Genomic DNA, 21,484 nt, shown 5'->3' on the forward strand with positions numbered 1-21,484 from the left:
TGGTGGCATCACATGGGGCAACTGTTTCTTGGAAGGAATTCTGCTTGTTTTTGCATGTCTGTCACAGTCTGACAATGGGGTAGGGTGATGACCACTAAACCTGCTTTCTGGGTCGGGGGAGTCGGTGGAGGCAGGAGCAGAGACACAGCTGGCAGGCAGGAGGCTGGGCCAGGAGTCCAGCTGGCCATTTCCCAGCCAGCCTTGCATCCACACCAGCCCAGAGCCCTTGATTCTCCCTCCCCGATCTGCTTCAGAGGACCTCCCGGTGCTGCCATGGGAAGAAATTCGCATACTCTACAGCAAATCCCAGATGTGCCACGCTGGGGTGGGGTGTGCTCGGTGTCATGAGCCAGATGTACAGGAGAGTTTATGGGGCTTCTGCACATCTGGAACACCATCTTTGCTTGGAAGAGGAACTTCCTCCCTCCCAGCTCTCTCCAGGGGAATGTCCAGGGATGCGAGGCTTTATGGGGAGGGTGCTGAGCTATAGTTCCCCAGGGTGGCTGGAGACCAGATCAGGGGAGAACGTTTGTCTCAGGAGAGTTGCCTGGGTAGATGTAGGGAATAGAGGGCATCCCTGCCCCAGAAATGTTGGAGAAAAGGCCAGACATTTTTCGAAGGAGGACGGTGTAGGCATTCCTCATGCCAGAGATAGTGGCCTGGCCAAGTTGGGGGTCTCTGGATGCCATCCCAGTGGTGGATGTTACAATGATAGTGGTTTGGTCTTCTCATGTAGGTAAGGAATCTTGATGTCACACCCTGAAGTAAGAGAAAGAGGTGACATATAGGTCTGACTCTGGGATTAACTACAATTTGACAAATTGTACAATTTGTACAATTAACTACAATTAACTACAGTGATGTTTGCTGTTCTTGCATGAGCACACAATGCCCTATACAATGGGCCAATAAGTGACCACAATTCATTTTAATAAGCCCTGGGGAGTGCAGATGAGGGGGAGGCAGAGGTTGTCTCAGATCTCATGACCTTTTTCTGGCACTTAGCACACAGCAAGCATGTAATAAATGCCATAATTATTATCATTATTGCTGACATTGTAGCTAAATTGTTTATAGTGTTGTTCTCTGGACACTTGAGGTTTGTCTGTTTCTAATAAACGACTCAGTGTTTTTCTGCTCTTTCCTTAGGGAGCTCGAGGCTTTCCCGGTGCCCCTGGTCTTCCTGGTCTAAAGGGTCACAGAGTAAGTGTGATTCCCTAATATTAACTTATTTATCCACTCACAGGTCTCACAGAACCGAACACTGTCCTAGTATTCTGTTGTATAGACAGCACACTGTCCCATGATGCACTGATAGACAAGGAGGAAAAATAAGTCACAGAAGTCAGTGTGGTCTGAAAGACTATCAGAGAGTGTGGTCAAAATGTGGCTTCAAGTTCAGAGCTAATGAAAGATCTCAGCAGACTAGGGCTGTCCAGTCTTCTGTATGGACCGGTCTTGGGCCCCCCATTCAGTGCCCTGAGTAGTTCGGTCAACGTCAGCCACGTTTCATAGTGAGCATCAGATAGCAAGGCGGGATCACCCACCACAAAGTCTGGGAGTGAAGTGTGTCTGCCAAAACTGCTGATGATGCTGGGAGTGTCTCCCCAGGGTATCCCTGACTCACAGGTAGCAGAATATATGAGTAACTGGCAGCTCCCAATATATTCTGTGCTTTTGCAGTAAAAAAAAAAAAAAAGATTTTATTGGACCATGGTAGTCCCCATGGGACTGCCCATAGTATGGCCTGTGGTAGTGCTACCCTAGACTGTAAGTTCACTGTGGGCAGGAAATGTCTGTTTAGTATTATTATATTGTACTCTTCCAAGCGCTTAGTATGGTGCTCTGCACACAGTAAGCACTCAACAAATATAATTGAATGAATGGTGGTGGCTGCGGAAGCAGTGTGGTTTAGCAGGAAGAGCATGGGCTTGAGAATCAGAAGTAGTGGGTTCTAATCCCTGCTCCGCCACCTAAATAAAATAAATTGTGGTATTTAAGTGCTTACTATGTGCAAAGCACTGTTCTAAGCGCTGGGGGATACAAGGTGATCAGGTTGTCCCACGTGGGGTTCACAGTTTTAATCCCCATTTGACAGATGAGGTAATTGAGGCACAGAGAAGTTAAGTGACATGCCCAAGGTCACACAGCTGACTAACAGTGGAGCCGGGATTAGAACCTGTGACCTCTGACTCCCAAGCCCACACTCTTTCCACTGAGCCACGCTGAACACTTGTCTGCTGTGTGGCCTTGGGCAAGTCACTTCATTTCTCTGTGCCTCAGTTCCCTCATCTGTAAAATGGGGATTACGAGTGTGAGCTCCACGAAGGACAGGGACTGTGTCTAACCCAATTTGCTTGTCTCCACCCCAGCGCTTAGTAAATTGCCTGGCATATAGTGAGCACTTAACAAATACCATTATTATTATTATTATTATTATTATTATTAGTGCTTGTAGTTGTGCCTGTGGTGATGCCCATAAGACTGCCCAGAAAGTACTCACGGTTGTGCCCACGATACTGTTCACGGTACTGTCTGTGGCACTAACTGCCTGTGGTAGTGCTTGTAGTTGTGCCCATAATACTGCCCATAATACTGCTCATTGTTGTGCCCATGGTCCTGCCTGTGGTAATGCTGTCTGTCTCCCCCATTTAGACTGTGAGCCCGTCATTGGGCAGGGAGTGTCTCTCTCTGTTGCCGAATTGTTCATTCCAAGCTCTTAGTATAGTGCTCTGCACATAGTAAGTGCTCAATAAACACTATTGAATGAATGAATGAATAATGCCTGTGATTGTACCCGTGGTACTGCCCATGGTACTGCCTGAAGTACTGTTTGTAGTAGTACCAGTGGTACTGCCTGTGGGCCTACCTGTACTAGTACCCACAGTAGAGCTTGCGGTAACCTCTGTGCTTGTATCCGAGATACTTCTTGCAGTCATCCTCATGGTTGTCGGCGGTACTTCCTGTGTTAGTGCTTGCAGTGCCCTTGGTAGCGCTCGTGGCAGGTCTCTGCAGTGAGACTGGCAATACACAGTTCAGAGTGGGACTCAGAGCTGAATTCTGTAAATGACTTCGTTTCCAAGAACCGGAAAGGGAAAGAAGGAAGAAGGAACCTCCCAAGTGGCCGTGTAGCCTGAGGCCTGGGAGACAAGAACTGAGTGGGGGCCACTGGGAAAACTGTGTGGTCCGGACCACCCAGGGGAAGCTGTGCAGGCTGGACTACCCAGGGAGAGCTGTGCAATGTGGACCACTCAGAAGAAGCTGTGCGATACAGAGCACCCCAGGGAAGCTGAACGGTCCAGAACACCCTAAGGAAGCTGTGTGGGAACGAACACCCAGGAGAATCTGTGTGGTCCGGACTACCCGGGAAACTATGTAGTCCAGAACACTCTGGGGAAGATTTACAGTTCATACCACCCAGGAGATGCTGTGTGGTCCCAGCCCATACAGGAGAAGCGGTGCAAAACACAAATCCTGTGATTGTTTCTCTTTTCAGGGGCACAAAGGTCTCGATGGCCCTAAAGGAGAAGTCGGAGCGACTGGGTCCAAGGTAATGAGCAAGTTCTTGCCCACAGGATAGGGACTGAAGAGTTGCTCAAAAATAAGGTCCTAGGAGAATATTCACAGGATCTTTTTGGCCAGCTGCATGGCCTCCAGATAGAGCCCTGATGAAGGCACCAGGATGTTCCGAGAGACCCTGTGCTGGTAACCCTCCTGGACACCAACCCTCATGGCTTGGGATGGACCATCCAATACCCCTGACTCTCCCCTCTCCATCCCTGATTCTCCCCCAGTGACCCAACACAGATCATCCATTCCCCCTGACTTTCCCCTCTCTCATCCTGGCTCTCTTCCAATGACCCAGCACAGACCATCCAACACACTTGATTCTCCCCTTTCCATCCCTGACTTTCCCAGTGACCCAGAATGGACCATCCAACCCCTCTGACTCTCCCTTCTCTGGTTCTGACTGTCCTCCAGTGATTCAGCATAGACTATCATCCCTCACTCTTTCCTCTCTAACCCTGACTCTCCCCCAGTGACCCAGCACAGATCACCCATCATCCACTCTAGCACTTAGTACAGTGCCTGGCACATAGTAAGTGCTTAACAAATGCCATCATTATTATTACATTATTATCCCGATTCTCCCCTCTCTATCCCCGACTCTCTCAATGACCCAGCACTGACCATCCAACATCTCTCACTCTCTCCTCTCCATACCTGACTCCCCCAGTGACCCAGCATAGGCATTTGCCCAAGGATTTCCTTAACACCCTTTCCCCCAACCCCAGGGACCTCAAGGAACCTCACCCATCCCTGAACAGTGGGCATCATTTTTTGGTGATTGCTTGACTAGTTGAACAGATGCCTCCCCCAACTACTTCCCCATTGTTTTTGACACGTCTCCAAACCTCAGGCCATTATAGGGCTGGTATCATTGGACACTTGCACCTAAGTGAAGTGTGGGTTGGGTTGCCCAAGAACAAGAGAGAGAATCTCAGGATTTTGGGCAAATCTGGAACCAAATGCAGGGGGATGCTGGTGGCATTCCAGTAGAATTACCATTATGCCATAGTGACTCTGGGTTTAGAGCAGGTGCTGCTGGATTCTCTGGGGCAATTGAGGTGAGAAAGCCAGGGGCCCTGCCTCTCAGGAACTCAGAGAGCTGACGGTGATCAGATGGGCCTTTTCCTTCCTATGACATATCATTTCTCATTCCCTCATAGGGCGAGTCCGGACCCACAGGTGCCATGGGAGCAATGGGTCCAGTGGTGAGTATCGCTGTTCCTTCTTAGAACCAAGGGGTGTGACTGCCTCTGACAGTGCTTAGTACTGTGTGTGGCAGCCAATGGATTCTCAGTATGCACATTATGAGTACTGAAAGTGATGGGTGAATAGCCAATATTCACCTTATGACTGCCGCAGACTTTGGCCTTCCAGGTGGCAGGAGGTGAATCGAATCCTTCTGGAAGCCTTCTGCGAGCTTGGAAGTTTCTGTTGCTCTCCAAAAGCCCCCAGCCACACAGAAAGTCTGTTTCCTGTGTCCAGTGACATCAGTTTGGTCAAACCAGTTTAAGGTGGCATTGGCTGGGCCTTTCTGGCTGGGCCATCGCTGTTGTAGGTGAGGAGAAGTTGAGGAGCTTCTGTATGTTCTGCAGAAAGAGTCAGATCATTATTGTTCAACTTCCAGGGAAAACCAGAATCCAGTGAGGCTGAATTTCTGGATGGCCTTAACAGGCCTTACCTCAGAGCAGAGAGTAGAATGTGCTTCCACATGCTTATCCTGCACAGAGCCCATGTTGGCACGTCATTTGAGCCAGGAGTCAAGGTGCGGGAAGGAGTCCAAGAGGGGTCAGGAGTGTTCAATACAGTGCCCCTCTAGACTGTAATCCCCTCTCTAGACTAAGCTTGTTGTGGGCAGGGAATGTGTCTGTTTTTTGTTGTATTGTACTCTTCCAAGAGCTTAGTACAATGCTCTGCACACGGTAAGTGCTCAATAAATACAAATGAATGAATGATTGAATGCTCCACACACAGTAAGCACTAAATAAATGCGATTGAATGAATGAGACTGTAGGTTCCTTGTGAGCAGGAATTGCGTCTACCTACTTTATCATACTGTACTCTTCCAAGTGCTTAGTACAGTGCTCTGCAAACAGTAAACTCTCAGTAAATACTATTGATTGAGAAGGCCAAGAGGAGTCAGGAATGGAGAGGAGGGAGCTGAGTGGGGTTAGGTGACTATTACCTAAGCAGCATGGCTCAGTGGAAAGAGCCTGGACTTGGGAGAGAGAGGTCATGGGTTCTAATTCCAGCTCTGCCGCTTGCCAGCTGTGTGACTTTGGGCAAGTCACTTTACTTCTCTGTACTTCAGTTACCTCATCTGTAAAATGGGGATTAAAACTGTGAGCCACATGGGACAACCTGATCACCTTGTATCTACCCCACTGCTTAGAACAGTGCTTTGTACATAGTAAGCACTTAACAAATACCAACATTAGTATTATTATTATTATTACAAGTTCCCTGTGAGCAGAAATCACATCCACCTACTTTATTGTATTGCACTCTCCCAGGCGCTAAGTATAGTGCTCTGCAAAAAGTAAACTTCCAATAAATACCATTGATTGATTGAGGAGGCCAAGAGGGGTCAGGAATGGAGAGGAGGAGGTAGAGGAGGGTTCAGCAGTGGAGGAGAGGAGGTCGAGGGGCATCAGGAGTTGAGAACAGGAAGGGTGAGGTGGGTCAAGGTTCGAAGGGAGGTAGAAAAGAGTCCACTGTGCTTGGGCACCTCATGCTAGATTTGACGCCACGTGAATCTGTGTCTCTGTGTGGGGGTGTGGCAGTGGGAGGCCTCGTTGGGTAGGGAATATCTCTTTCTGTTGCCAAATAGTACTTTCCAAGCACTTATTACAGTGTTCTGCATACAGTAAGCACTCAGTAAATACGACTGAATAAATGAATTGTCCAGCCCTGGCAACTGGTCCATCAATGGGCTCCCACCCTTGGTTTCTCCAGGCCCTGGGAATGGACTAGCAAAAGCCAACCCCCCGTGGCTCGTTGACCCCAGCAGCCCCCACCACTGGGAGGGCTTTCTGAGAGATGAAATCATTCGTCCACATTCTCCTTTGGCTTCCCGGTCCTGGCAGGAGGTCCAGGTTTTGGGAAGAGTCTTTCAGTCTGTCAGCCACGAGGGGGCTGCAAATCTGCAGTTTCCTGTAATCCAAGTCCCTTATTGGCTGAGAATGAATGTCCAGTAGAGGCTGGGTTTGGGGAGACTCCATCATAGCGGGAACCAGGAGTCCCTCAACTGGGCGGCTCGTTCATCTGGGATTAGAGCCGTGCACTGGGCTGAAGATGACGTGGCTATCGGTGGGGTGGAGTCCAGGGGTGTGGGTGTCACTCCGAGAACTGCAAACATCCCAGACAACCATGGCGGACACTTTAATGGAAGCGGAATTTATTCTGGCAACGATTCCTCTGGAACATCTGTCGGATGCGAGGTAGCCTGGGGAGAAGGCCTGGCAGTGTCTCAAGGAGTCAGATGTGTGTCTAAATCCAGTTCATCCTCGGAGATAGCTCTGAGCCTGTGTCAAGGAGTTTCTGAGGAGTTCTTCCTGTTGTGGTGGGGGTGGGGAGGTTGTTCCCTAGTGGCTTTAAAAGTGACAATCAGGGAATAATGCAAACTGCCCTCTTCTCTTGGAGAAAATCCTGGACTCCTGCCCCACTGCCCCACTGCAGCCCTTCTGGTCTGGTTGGTCACAGGCGGGGTCAGACAAGTTTACTTGTGTACAGCTCCTCACCCTGCGGGGACCAGTAACCCCTTAGGTTTGGCAGGTTGGTCACATGTGTGTTCAGCCGGGTTTATATATGTACAGTTCCTCGCCCTGCAGGGCCCAGTCCCTTCTCAGGTCCAGCAGGTCGGTCACAGGTTTATTCAGACAAGTTGACCTGCCTTCCAAGGGGCTGCAGACTTTACTGACAGAGTCACCCCCAAATCCTCTCACTAAAACATCAATACTGCATCCTCTCTCCACCCTGTGCCGTGCTTGGTCTCCCCATCCAGGTACCGGCTCCTCAGAAAGACTCCCCGCTGGCTGGCCAGTTGGTGTCTGAGCTTTGAGGCACAGCCTCTGGGCAGTTTGGTCTGGGCCTTACTCCTGGGACCGGGGGCAGGGGTAGGGCTCGGGGGGCAGACCAGGTCTCCGGCAGCACCTGGAGGGAAGGTCTGAGCTGTCAGGTTATCAATGGTTTCCACAGCTGCTGGACCCTCTTCTCATGGCTCTGGGTGTTCTTCCCCTCTTTGGCTCCAGGCTTCTTCCTCTTCATGACTCTGGGTACTCTTCCTCCTGCCCCTCCCCACCTCCATGGCTCCAGGCCTCTTCCCCCAGCCCCCTCATGTCTCTGGGCCCTCTTTCCCTTCGTGGCTCTGGGCACACTCAGTTTCCCAGGTGTTGGCATGGCTGGACTGGGTACATTGTGCTGAGGCGACAACTCTCGACATTTACATCTCTTGAGACAAAGGGCAGTTTGCTTCCCCAAACACACACACTTACACACATGCGTGTATATCCACGAGTGCTCACAGACACTTATGTACATACTTGTGGTCCCAATGGTGCACACAGAGACACATGAGGAGCACACACATTTGCATTCATAAACACACTTGCATGCACACAAACATACATTCACATATGCTTGTTTGCACGCACTCACTCAGTCACAGACACACACATACACTTACCCTCCCATGCCCAGCCTAAGCAGCCCATATCCTCCCTAAGGCTCCAATGCCTGGAACAACACTCACTGTCAGAATCTTGGACACTGTGGAATGAATTCTCATTCTGGGAGGTATGGGAGCACATCTAGTTGTGGGGATGAAGGCGGGTGAGGGTTCTGGGAAGCCCGGAGGAATCCTGGGAATGCCTGCAGATAAGAAGCGCTGCTCTGCTCAGTGTTACTTCCCAGGCTGAGCCTGTCAGCTAGGCTCAGCGAGGTACAAAATCTCATTAAAGAATGTTTCTGATATGTCACCCCAACAGGGCCCGAGAGGGATGCCAGGAGAGAGAGGACGCCTCGGCCCCCCAGGCTCTCCGGTAAGTGCCGTGGCCACTGCAGAGGAAAAGCTCTCTGAGATCCCGAATCTGGAATTCTTGGCTTTGACCCACTCTGGGATAGAGAGTTGGGGTGTGAAGACTGAGTGTGCAGGGAGACCGGGGTGGGCACAGGGAGGGGTTTGAAATTTGGGGAACCCGGGAAGCTTGAGCTGCTTTTGTGCCTGCTGGGTAGGCCAGAGGAGCAGGTGGAAAACCGTTCCTCAGTTTGGTAGAGTTAGTACCTCTGCCTTCTACACCACTTGGGTATATTCCACAGGAGCCATAGGCTTGAAGCTCTGACCTCTGGGACTCAGTTTCCCCCTTTTGTTGGTGGTGCCTGAGTCCATGGCTGGCTAGGGAGATCTGGTTGGCTAGCTGTGGTCCCACCCTTGTGCCCTGGTGAGTGCTGGTTGGCTGGCTGTGTTCCTGTCCTCATGCCAGTGCTCATGACCTTGAAGGCAGGGGCCATTTCTATTAACTCTATTGTGTTGTACTCTCCCAAGTGCTTAGTGCAATGCTTTGCACATAGTACTCAATAAATACCACTGATTTATGGGCCAGCTATTTACACATTTTCCCAGTTCAGGCAGAAGCTACTCTCTTGAGGTCATTTCAGGATAGTCAGGGGAGAGTAACTTCGAGCCCAGTTGAAGATCCAACCTTCCTGGCACCTCTTCTACCCTCTGACGATCCTATTTCCCAGTGTTTGTCTCCAAGTTGGAGGTGTTGATGCTAAGGACATGTTCAGGGTGGGCTAGAATGTCCCAGTCCTTCCTAGCCCCTAGGCGGGGCGGAAGACAAAGCTGGAAGCCGCCTGGGGCTGGGAGAAGGGGCCATTTTTGCAAAATGGCCTTCCCAGCATCAACTCGGTTGGAGACTGGGGCTCTTGCTCAAAATGGCTTTGTTTGTGTTGAGGCCAAGCCCCCGTTGCCTGGCCCCAAAACGTGTAACTTTTAATAGCTCAGCTCCTCTCTCAGTCATCCACAGAGCTCAAAGACTGTAAGCTGCTTCATTAACTCAGTTTGTATGTAGGCATGCTCATTGTGCCTTTGGACTCTGGAAGAATGGGCTTAGACCCCTTCCCTCCCCTTCCCCACTGACCACTGCCCCCCTTCTGTGACGCCCCACCTCCGCCCCTGCCCCCCGGCCCCACAACATACACAGTCTGAACTCGGTGCAGGGTCTCCCCCCCAAGGAAGGGGATGACATGCCTGGCCCGGAAATGAGAGTTGTCATCTCCAATCTCTGACTCCGGCCAAGAGTGCCCAATGTGGTCTTGGGATTCTGAGGATATTGGTTTGCCATTTTGTCAAATGAGGACATCTGTGCTATCACGAGAATTGAGGGATTAATGTTTGCAAGCTCTGAACTCCCCAGATGGAAGGAGCCATTGAAAATTCATACAAACAAAAATGTGTACACACCATTACTCTTTAAACAGTTCAATAGCGTCACCTTTAATGGCACCCATTGGTATATCTAGTGCCTAATGATATCTACTGGGTCAGCAAGATGATTTTTCTCAAGTATTTTTACGAGAGCAAAGACTTTGTACTGTGCTGATAGATCCATTGCTTGAGGGAGGAGTAAATTCTGCTGATGAGATTGAAAAAGGCCTGAGCACTTTGGATCTGTCCCCTAAGCACTTGATATTCACCCCACTCTCAACCCCATGTATCCATAATTTATTTTAATGAATGTCTCCCCTTCAAATTATTATTAATTAATTTTTAATAATGATGGCATTTGTCAAGCGCTTACTATGTGCCAAGCACTGTTCTAAGCGCTGGGGTAGATACAAGCTAACCAGGTTGTCCCACATGGGGTTTACAGTCTTAATCCCCATCTTAATCCCCATTTTACAGATGAGGTAACTGAGGCACAGAGAAGTTGTGACTTTCCCAAGGTCACAGAGCAGACAAGTGACAGAGCCGGGGTTAGAACCCACGTCCTCTGACTCTCAAGCCCACGCTCTTTCCACTAAGCCACGCTGCTTCTCGTGACTGTGAGCTCCTTGTGGATAGGGAACATACCTACCAACTCTGTCATATTTAGAACTCTCCCAAGCACTTAGTACAGGGTTTAGTAAGTGCTCAATAATTTCGATGGATTGATTTGAAGTGTGAGAAATACTTCAGCTAACAATCCAGCTCTGGGTACAGAATTGACCAACCTGCCCGTCTCCTTCCCCAGAATTGACAAGACCCAAACCCACTAGGCCAATGGTTACTGTAAAGCTCAGTTGTTCTTCTTGGGCCACTGGGTCCGGGCCAAAGAGCTGAAGCTGGAGGAGAGAGTGGTTTCAAGACTGAATCCTTTGAGGGACCTCATGGTCCCAGCTGTAATTCTCACTATGCCTTTGTCGTTTTCCTGCCTAGGGCCAGCGTGGTGCCCATGGAATGCCGGGAAAGCCGGGGCCAATGGTAAGCTTTCTTCCGTATCATTTCCCATGCTAGATTCTACTTTGCTGAACTTAGCATTCTCTGTGTTGAAAGCTCATGTGTTCTGGGCTATGGGTCATCCCATCCTCCTGCCCTGGGGAGAGCTGTTTAGACTGTAAGCTCATCTTCTAAACTCTAAGCTCCTTAGGGGCAGGGCAGCATCTGCTTTTTCTGCTGTATTGTACAGGGCTCTGCACATAGTAAGCACTCAATAAATGTCATTGATTGATTGATTGATTGATTGGGTCCTACCTTTATGCCCTGGGGAGAGCTGATTAGCTGGCCAAGTTCCTTATCTTGGGCCCCGATGTGCTGGTTAGCTGGCCGTGGTCCTGCCCTTGGGCTCCAGCTGGTGGCTGTTCTCTGGCCTGGAGGGCAGGGTCATGTCTACCAACTCTATTGAATTGATCTCTCCCAAGTGCTTAATACTGTACTTTGCATACAGTGCTCAGTAAATACCATTGTTTAATTGCTTCATTGGCCAGCTATTTACACATTTAGGTCTTGACCAGTGAATGTTAATGATTCATGAAGTCAAGCCCTGCCATTAGAATGTAAGTTTCTTGAGGGCGAGGACCATGTCTTTTAAAAGTATGCAGTACAGTGCTCAACACATGGTAGGTGGCCAGTACAGAGCTCTGCAGAAAGGAGATATCCAGTACAGAGCTCTGCAAAAAGCAGATTAATTCATTCATTCATTCAATTGTATTTATCGAGCACTTACAGTGTGCAGAGCACTATATTAATAATAATAATAATGTTGGTATTTGTTAAGCGCTTACTAGGTGCAGAACACTGTTCTAAGCGCTGGGGTGGATACAGGGTAATCAGGTTGTCCTACTTGAAGCTTACAGTTAATCCCCATTTTACAAATGAGGTAACTGAGGCACAGAGAAGTGAAGTGACTTGCCCAAAGTCACACAGCTGACAAGTGGCAGAGCCGGGATTCGAACCCATGACCTCTGACTCCCAAACCCAGGCTCTTTCCACTGAGCCATGCTGCTTCTTAAGCACTTATTAAGCACTTGGAAAGTACAGTTCAGCAACGAAGAAAGACAATCCCTGCCCACAAAGGGCTCACAGTCTAGAAGGGGGGAGGCAGACATTGAAACTTGTAAACAGGCATCAATAGCATCAATATAAATAAATGGAATTATAGATATATATATACACCTCAAAACAAAAAACAGATGTCCAGTACAGCACTCTGCACATTCATTCACTCATTCAATTGTATTCATTGAGCACTTCCTGTGTGCAGAGCACTGTACTAAGCACTCAGGAGAGTACAGTACAAAAATAGACACATTCCCTGCCTACAACAAGCTTACAGTCTAGAGGGAGGGAGGCAGACATCAATACAAATAGTGCATAGCACAGAGTAAGTACACATAGCACCCAGCCCACAGCAAAAGCTCAATAAGTATGATTGAATGAAATAAATGATAAATATGGAAAAAGCGTTGTGGGTCTGGGAGTGGGGAAGAACAAGGGGAAGGATATTATGTTCTCTACACACAGTAGGTGTTCAGTAAGTATTGATGATTAATGATGATGATGATTATGATGATGATGATGATGAAGGGATGTTGTTGTCTCCTTCCTTGTTGGTTTTGTCTTTTAGGGCCCACTTGGAATTACGGGCTCTTCTGGGTTCCCAGGGAACCCTGGCTTAAAGGTAACTCACCCAGGGCCAATTTCACTGAATTTTATTGGCACATAAAAAGAAAATTGCTATCCACCTCCAAGGATAAGCTTTCTGAGGGAAGTGTGAATAGCCCATCTTGGAAGCGAGGCTCTGCTCAAGCCCAGGCACAAGCCCTCAAAGCTGTGAGCCAGGAGTCACCAAATGATCTGCCTTCTTCCCAAGTCACCTGAATGTATTTCCCCATCTCTCCGGTCCCTGGGGACCAAGGCTGACCAGCCAGAGCCTTTCCCTGTTGGTCTGAGTTTACCCCTGTGGCCAGGTCAGCAGAGGGATCCTGATAGTGAGGTGTCCCTGTTAGGCCCCTGCCGGCCTGCTGGCAGGCAGGCCACTGTGCCCTTATAACAGCCTGCCCTGGGGCTCCCCCACCCCCCATTAGACTTTAGCAGTCAGCAAGAGAGGAAAAAGAGGGCTGGGGCTGCGGCTGGGGCAGAACTGGGATTATTTTATCCTTCCAGGATTGCTTTCATCTGCTCTGAGTCACACATTCCAAGAATTCCTGAAGCCCGGAGGGCATCCAAAATGACATTATCTTTATTAGTCACAGACTTATCAGATCCCAGCTGTGCTTGGCATCCCTGCAGACCTCTATTTCCCCTGTTTCCCTTGGTTTTCCCACAGTTTCCTTGGTTTTCCCCTGGTTTTGCTTAGTTTCCTCGTAATTTCTCCTCAGTGTTCCTCAGGGTCCCTTTAGTCTACCCTCAGCTTTCCCTTGATTTCTCCTCAGTCTCCTTCAGTTTCCCCTCAGTGTCCCTCAGTTTCCCCTCGGGATCCCTCAGTGTCCCTGGGCAGTGTGTCCTGGCAGCCCCTCCGGGGCCCTGCAGGTGTGAGTCCAGGGGCCCCTGTGCTATGCTGATCTCCCCAGCCCACTTCTGCAGTCCAGCCAGCTGTCAGCCTGACCCGGAGGTCCAGTTCGGCTCCACCCTTCCCCGCCCTTCCTGGGCTGACCTTTCCTCACCTCCTTTCGCCTTCCCTTCTCCCGGCTGCAGGGGGAGGCAGGGCCCACTGGGGCCCGAGGGCCTGAAGGCCCACAGGGGCAGAGAGGAGAAACAGGCGCTCCTGGCCCGGCTGGATCCCAAGGTCTTCCGGTAAGTGCCCTAGCCAGATACTAACCCCTGGAAAGACTCTGAGCCTCTGACATCCCCCCTGCCCCAGGCTTGGGGAGCTCCAGACAGCCCTGTCTGGACACCAACTCATGGGCAGACACCAGTCCTTCCCAGACATTAACCCCCGGACAGACCACCAACCCTGCCTGGACACTAACCCCCAGACAGACTCAGAGCCTCAGACAGAAACCAGTTCTTGGGTAGCGTGAGCCTGGACTCCTTGGGGCTGAGCGGAGAGGTGGGGCCAGCCCTGTGTGGCTCCCCTCTCCGAGTCTGCTCAGCCTTACCTTCTCTGGACTGTTTTCCAGGGAATCATGGGGACAGATGGCACGCCCGGCGCCAAGGGACCGACGGTAAGCAACCAATCGGAACCTAGGACCTTACAGAATCTGGCTCTCTGTTTCCTTCCCCCATTTCCTTCCTCCCTGATTTCCACCATTTCCTTATTCCCTGATTTTCAGCCTCTTCTATACCTCCCTTTCTCCCTTTCTCCATTCCTTCCCCTTCCCTCCCTTCCTCCCTCCCTCCCCCTCTTTCTCCACTCCGCTTTCCCTGCTCCCTGCCTCCCTTCCTCCCCCAGAATGTCTGATTGTGTGACTCTTTCTCTCTCTCTCTGTACAGGGATCTCCTGGCACTTCAGGACCTCCAGGTTTGGCAGGACCACCAGGCTCCCCGGGACCCCAGGGCAGCACAGGGCCTCCTGGAATTCGGGGACAGTCGGTGAGGATGGCGTTTCTGGGGGCTGTGATCCGGGGGACCTGGGAGCCGAAATCCCCAGGAGCTGAGGGCCTTGTGAGCCAATGACAGGGTGTGGTGAAACAGGACTCATTTAACTGGCACTCAAGACTCAGTCTAGAGTGGTTCTGGGAAAAGGGGGATTTTCCAAGCAAATCTTTCCTCAGTGGGAGAGGGCAGAGCTGGTCTTCCAAGCTGACAGACAGTGGAGGTCCTTCCGGCCCCCAGAAGTTGGCCCTTAAGGGACTGCCGCAAGAGGGTCAAGGCCACAGCAAGACCTGCTGGTCACGGCTCAGGTGGACACAAGGTGGCCAAGCACAGGCTGTGATTGGCAGCCCCAGGGGAAGGTCTTCCCCAACTTGAAGAAGCAGCATGGCCTAGTGGATAAAACATGAACCTGGGAGCCAGAGGACCTGGGTTCTAATCCTGGATCCACAAATTACCTGCTGCGTGACCTTGGGCAACTCACTTCACTTTTCTCTGTCTCACTTTCTTCAACTGCAGAATGGGGATTCAGTACCTGTTCTCTCTCCTAATTAGGCTGTGAGCCCCATGTGGGAAAGGGACTGCAACTAACTGGATTAATTTTGTATCTATCTGGCTCTTAGAATAACAATAATAATAATAATAGTACTTGTTAAGTGATTACTGTGTGCCAAGCACCGTTCTAAGCTCTGAGGTAGGTACTAGCTAATCAAGTTGGACACAGACCCTTTCCCACATGGGCTCACAGTCTTAATCTCCATTTTACAGATGTGCCAATTGAGGCCCAGAGAAGTCAAATGATTTGCCCAAAGTCACACAGCAGACTTGTGGTGGATCCAGGATTAGAACCCAAGTCCTTCTGACTTCCAGGCCCTTGCTCTATCCTCTAAGCCACGCTGAATTGAACACACGTCTGTGCAAGAGTGCTAAGGAGGATGTAAATGAGTCCAGAAGCTCTAGAAGAGGCTGGATTGTGTCTACCAACTCTGTTATTCTTTCCCAAGAGCTTAATACAGGGCCCCGAGCATAGTAAACACTCAATAAGTCCCATTGATTGACTTATAGATGCTGGGAGACTGATCAGGGAAGGCTTGCTGGAAGAGGTGGGATTTCCAGAGGGCTCTGCCCATGGGGAAGAGCTGGGATATGTCTGATGTAGGTTTCTTCTGTGTTCTAGGGGGACCCTGGTGTGCCAGGCTTCAAGGGAGAGGCGGGACCCAAGGGTGAGCCGGTAGGTAGCATCTCGCGAGCAGACACTCAAGCTCGTGTTGGTTTGGACTGGAGGCCGGGCCGGGGGGAGCTGCCTCCTCTGGCCTGGTGGCTCCTTGGATGGGAATCATGGCACCGCCCGTGACTCTGAGCAGTCATCGTGAGATGAGGTGGCCGGGCAGCATTGGTAGCCCTTCCCTCACATTGCCATTTCTTCCACAGGGCCCGCACGGGATCCAGGGGGCTATCGGCCCACTTGGAGAGGAAGGGAAACGGGGTCCGCGTGGAGATCCGGGCACGGTGGGCCCACCAGGGCCCGTGGGAGAAAGGGTAAGGAGCACCAGTGGCCCAGCCATCTCAGGCCATCTCAGGGGGGCAGTGGGGTTTTGGCTGGACCACGGGAGGCTTCTGTGGGCACTCAGACCTGGTGGGGAGCAGGGGAGGAAGTCCCATGGCCACCCCAGAGTTGGCAGTGGGGGGAGAAGGCCTGCAAGCCCAGCCAGAGCTGGCAGCAGGCAGGGGGAGGGTCTTTGGGCACCCCCAGGACTGTCAGGGAAGGAGGGAGAGGGGGCTCTGGGGATACCCCCAGGTCGTTGCTGCTTCCTAAGAGTAACCATGGTTTCTGGCGATTTTCAGGGTGCTCCCGGAAACCGAGGCTTTCCTGGTTCAGATGGTTTGCCGGGGCCAAAGGTAAGGTTAAAGGTCAACCTTAGGGATGGAGTGGGATCATGCTGTCTCTGAGAGAGAGGTAGCCTGGGCAGCCCCTGGCTTGGCTCAGATTGAGCTGTGCCCTCGGGTAGGCAGCCTGGGTCATATCACCGGTACCAGGCACCTGGATCGCTCCTCTGAGCCCTTCTGGGAATGTTTCCTCCCTCCCTGGGCATTCCTGAGGGCCATTGTGGCCAATGGCCCAGCTACTATTCCCAGCCTCCCAGCCAAGCCACTCCTCCCTCCACCTCATGGTCAATCTAGCTTGATATTTGATGGGTACTGATTTGTTCTGTCACTGACTTTTCATCCTTCGACATGTTTCTTGGGGACCGATTGACCATTGGACAGTTTGGCCCTGTTGTCCTCCCTTATTAGATTGTGAGTTCCTTGAGGGCGGGGAGCAGTCTTTTATTTCTACTGTAAGTTCCCCAAATGATTAGTGTAGCATTCTGCACATAGTGGGGGCCCAGTAGGGTCCTCTGCCCATGTTCTCCAGGTGATTAGTACAGTGTTCTGTAGTGGGGGCCCAGTACAGTGCTCTGGCCACAGTAGGCGTGTAATTTATTGCTTTGCACTCTGTAGGTGCTTAATAAATGTTGCTGCTGAAAAAAAACACTTACCCCTGATCTAGCTGATGATTTCGGTTTGGGACTGCAGCTCAAGTTTCTCTTGCTTTCCTTTGGTCTCTGTGCCTTCACTCTGTACAGTGAAAATGAGAAGATGTGGTTCCTGCCCTTGAGGAGCTCTTCATTCAAATGGGGGGAGAGAAGCACAAGTCCTCCAAAATGGACAGAAGTAATAGAGGTAGAAATAGTAATAATAAAATGTTGGTATTTGTTAAGCACTTACTATGTGCCAAACGCTGTTCTAAGTGCTGGGGTAGGTACAAGGTAATCAGGTTGTCCCACACGGGGCTCACAGTCTTCATCCCCCTTTTACAGATGAGGTAACTGAGGTAAAGAGAAGTGAAGTGACTTGCCCAAGGTCACAGAGTTGACAGGTGGCAGAACCAGGATTAGAACCCATGACCTCTGACTCCCAGGCCTGTGTTTTTTCCACTGAGCCACGGTAGTTGTAGTTTTAGTAGCAGCAGCAGTAGAAGTAAAGAGTAATAATAGTACTAATAGAGCAGCAGCAGCAATCTTAGTAGAATAGTAATAATATTAGTAGTCAGGGGAAGCAGCGTGGCTCAGTGGAAAGAGCCTGGGCTTCGGAGTCAGAGGTCATGGGTTCTAATCCCGCCTCTGTCACTTGTCAGCTGTGTGACTGTGGGCAAGTCACTTAACTTCTCTGTGCCTCAGTTACCTCATCTGGAAAATGGGGATTAACTGTGAGCCTCACATGGGACAACCTGATTACCCTGTATCTACCCCAGTGCTTAGAACAGTGCCCTGCACATAGTAAGCACTTAACAAATACCAACATTATTATTAGTCTCAGTAACACTGATGCTAGTGGAGGTAGTAATAATAGTAATTTCGGTATTTGCTAGGTGCTTACTATGTGCCAAGCGCTGTTCTAAATGCTGGGAGAGAAACAAGGTAATCAGGTTGTTCCACGTGGGGCTCACACTTTTAATCCCCTTTTACAGATGTGACAACTGAAGCATGGAGAAGTTAGGAGGCTTGCCCAAGGTAACACAACAGGCAAGTGGCGGAGCCGGGATAAGAACCCACGTCCTTTGACTCCCAAGGCTGTGCTCTTGCCACTGAGCCACACTGCTTCTCTAGCAGTAGCAGTAGCTGGAATATTAGTAGTGGTAGCAGTAGCAGCAGCAGTAGAGAAGCAGCGTGGCTTCGTGGAAAAAGCCCGGGCTTGGGAGTCAGAGGTCACGGGTTCTAATCCCGGCTCCGCCACTCGGCAGCTATGTGACCCTGGGCAAGTCCCTTCACTTCTCTGGGCCTCAGTTATCCCATCTGTAAAATGGGGATGAAGACCGCGAGCCCCACGTGGGACAACCTGATCACCTTGCATCCTCCCCAGCGCTTTGAACAGTGCTTTGCACATAGTAAGTGCTCAACAAATGCCATCATTATTATTAGTAGTAATAACCCCAGTAGTAGCAGTAGTAATAGCAATAGCAGCCATAGCAGTAATAGTAGGACAATTAGCAGCATTTGGTAGTATTTCAGTAGTATTTATTGAGCACTTACTATGTGCAGAGCATTGTACTAAGCGCTTACCTACCACTGAACTAGCCGCAGTGGTAGCCATAGGAGTAGCAATAGCAGCAGCAGTAGGAGGAGTAGCAGAAGCAGTACGCGGCTTAGTGGTTAAGCCCGGGCCTTGGAGTCAGAAGATCCTGGGTTCTCATCCCGGTTCCAAGGTCTACTGTGTGACCTTGGGCAAGTCACTTCACTTCCTCTGTGCCTCAGTTATCTCATCTGTAAAAAATTGGGATTAAGAGTGTGAGCCCATGTGGGATAGGGACTGTGTCCAACTTGATTGACTTGTATCCAGCCCTTGGGTGATTAGGGTTAGGGTTAGACACTGTGCTATTGCTTAGAACAGTGCTTGGCACATAATAAGTTCTTAACAAGTACCATAATTATTATTATTAGTAGTAGCAACATAATTAACAGGAGTACCAGTAGAGAAGCAGCGTGGCTCAGTAGAAAGAGCACAGGCTTGGGAGTCAGAGTTCATGGGTTCTAATCCCGGCTCCACCGCTTGTCAGCTGTGTGACCTTGGACAAAGTCACTAAACTTCTCTGTGCTTCAGTGACCTTATCTGTAAAATGGGGATGAAGACTGTGAGCCCTACGTGTGATAACCTGATTACCTTGTGTCTACCCCAGAACTTAGAACGGTGCTTGACACATATTAAGCGCTTAACAAATACCAACATTATTATTATTATTAGTAATAGCAGTAGCCACAGTAGTAGTACAGACAATGAGTCTCCCCACCTTCAAAGCCTTGTTGAAGGCACCTCTTCTCCAAGATGTCTTCCCAAACTAAACCCCACTTTTCCTCATCTCCCACTCCCTTCCGCATCTCCCTAACTCGCTCCCGTTGCTCTTTCCCCATCCCACCTCCACAGCATTTATGTACATATCTGTAATTTTATTTATTGGTATTGATGTCTGTCTCCCCTTCCTATACTGTAAGCTCGTTGTGGTCAGGGAATGTCACCATATATCGTTGTACTGTACTTTCCTGATTGCTTGGTAAGGTGCTCTGCACACAGTAAGTGCTCAATAAATATGATTGAATGAATGAATGAATAGTAGCAATAGCAGAATTAGCAGCATCATAATAATAATGTTGGTATTTGTTAAGTGCTTACTATGTGCCGAGCACTCTTCTAAGCACTGGGGTAGATACAGGGTAATCAGATTGTCCCATGTGAGACTCACAGTCTTAATCCCCATTTTACAGATGAGGTAACTGAGGCACCAAGAAGTTAAGTGACTTGCCCAAATTCACACAGTGGACAGGTGGCAGAGCTGCGATTAGAACCCATGACCTCTGACTCCTAAACCCGGGCTCGTTCCACTGAGCCACGCTGCTTCTCAGTAGTAGAAAAACTGCAATAGTAGTAGCAGAATTAACCGCAGGAACAGCAGTAGTAACTCCCACTCTCTTCTGCGACACCTTTACACTTGGGTTTGCACCCTTTATTCTCCCGACCCTCAGTCCCACAGCACTTATGTGCATATCTGTAATTTATTTATTTATATTAATGTTTCTTTCTACCTCTAGACTGCAAGTTCATTGTGAACATGGAACATTTCTACCAACTCTCTTATTCTGTACTCTCCCAAGTGCTTAGTACAGTAGCAGCTGCAGTAGTAATAATAATGCTGGTATTTGTTAAGCGCTTATTATGTGCCAAGCACTGTTCTAAGCTGTGGGGTAGATACAAGGTGATCAGGTTGTCCCATGTGGGGCTCACAGTCTTCAGCCCCATTTTCAGATGAGCTAACTGAGGCACAGAGAAGTGACTTGCCCAGAGTCACCCAGCTGACAAGTGACAGAGCCGGAATTAGAACCCACGACCTCTGACTCCCAAGCCCGGGCTCTTTCCACTAAGCCCGCTGCTTCTCGTTAGTAATAGTAATAATTGCAGAGGTAGAACTAATAGCCTTGTCCGTCACCACTCACACTGTCTCGTCCCTGCCTGGTGTATTCCTGCCAGCGAGCAATGGGAGAGGAGACGGGCAGGGCCACAGCACGTCACAAAGTGCAGGTGTAGGTTTTCACATGTAGAAACCTTCCATGGCCAGAGCGACCGTGGCACAGTGCTGTATCGCCGGGACCCTGCAGGTGTTTGCCTTGATAGCCTGGTGTAGCGGCTACCCAGTTCACTCCCTGTATTAGCCTGTGATTTTCAGGATTCCTGCTGGGCCCGTCCACCTCGCAGAATGCCATAGATAGTATGTCAGTCAGAATTTTCACCACTGATGTCACAGCTCCAACTGCCGAATTGTACATTCCAAGGGCTTACTACAGTGCTCTGCACATAGTAAGTGCTCAGTAAATACTGAATGAATGAATGAATGAACAGGCAGAGCTGGGACTAGAACCCAGGCCCCCTGTTTCCCAGAGTTGCACACTCTCTCAGCTGAGTTGGCAGCAGGGGGGCTCAAAACGGCCTCCTCAGGGCAAACTCCAGGCCTAGGGCCTCACAGAGTCCAGATCGTGTCCACAGCCCACGGTCCCAGAAAGTCAGCCATCTTGGCCCTCCTGGCTGGCATTGGCATGGCCTCCTCCTCTACATCTCCTGGCGAGGGAGGAGGGTAACTCACCCTTCCTGTTACCGGTCCACAGCGTGACTGGCAGGGGGCATGGAGTAAAACTTTGGTAGCAGTGGCGGAGGATGGGTGGGCCTGGAACACTGAGCCACTGCAACCTCACAGAGCTTGGGATGGAGGGAGGGAGGGTGGCTAGGAGGTCCTGGGCAGTTGGAATGTGTTTTGGGCCTGAATCTCAGCAACAGCAGAAGATGAGACCTTGGCAGGGAGCTGAGGTCTCTAATGGAGCA

The 21,484-nt window shown here is 50.2% G+C and overlaps 1 protein-coding gene across 1 annotated transcript in view; it reads left to right on the top strand.

The window, feature by feature from the left end:
* The window catches only part of COL5A2 (collagen type V alpha 2 chain), a 114,974-nt gene that overhangs the window by 63,138 nt on the left and 30,352 nt on the right, over positions 1-21,484 (top strand). The window contains exons 13-24 of the mRNA XM_029069261.2: positions 1,150-1,203; positions 3,497-3,550; positions 4,731-4,775; positions 8,553-8,606; positions 10,985-11,029; positions 12,672-12,725; positions 13,742-13,840; positions 14,167-14,211; positions 14,480-14,578; positions 15,756-15,809; positions 16,010-16,117; positions 16,424-16,477. Of these exons, the coding sequence (XP_028925094.1) occupies positions 1,150-1,203; positions 3,497-3,550; positions 4,731-4,775; positions 8,553-8,606; positions 10,985-11,029; positions 12,672-12,725; positions 13,742-13,840; positions 14,167-14,211; positions 14,480-14,578; positions 15,756-15,809; positions 16,010-16,117; positions 16,424-16,477 (765 nt within the window). The remainder of the gene's footprint in view (positions 1-1,149; positions 1,204-3,496; positions 3,551-4,730; positions 4,776-8,552; positions 8,607-10,984; positions 11,030-12,671; positions 12,726-13,741; positions 13,841-14,166; positions 14,212-14,479; positions 14,579-15,755; positions 15,810-16,009; positions 16,118-16,423; positions 16,478-21,484) is intronic.

This window comes from Ornithorhynchus anatinus, chromosome 7, assembly GCF_004115215.2.
Source record: "Ornithorhynchus anatinus isolate Pmale09 chromosome 7, mOrnAna1.pri.v4, whole genome shotgun sequence".
Lineage (NCBI taxonomy): Eukaryota > Metazoa > Chordata > Mammalia > Monotremata > Ornithorhynchidae > Ornithorhynchus > Ornithorhynchus anatinus.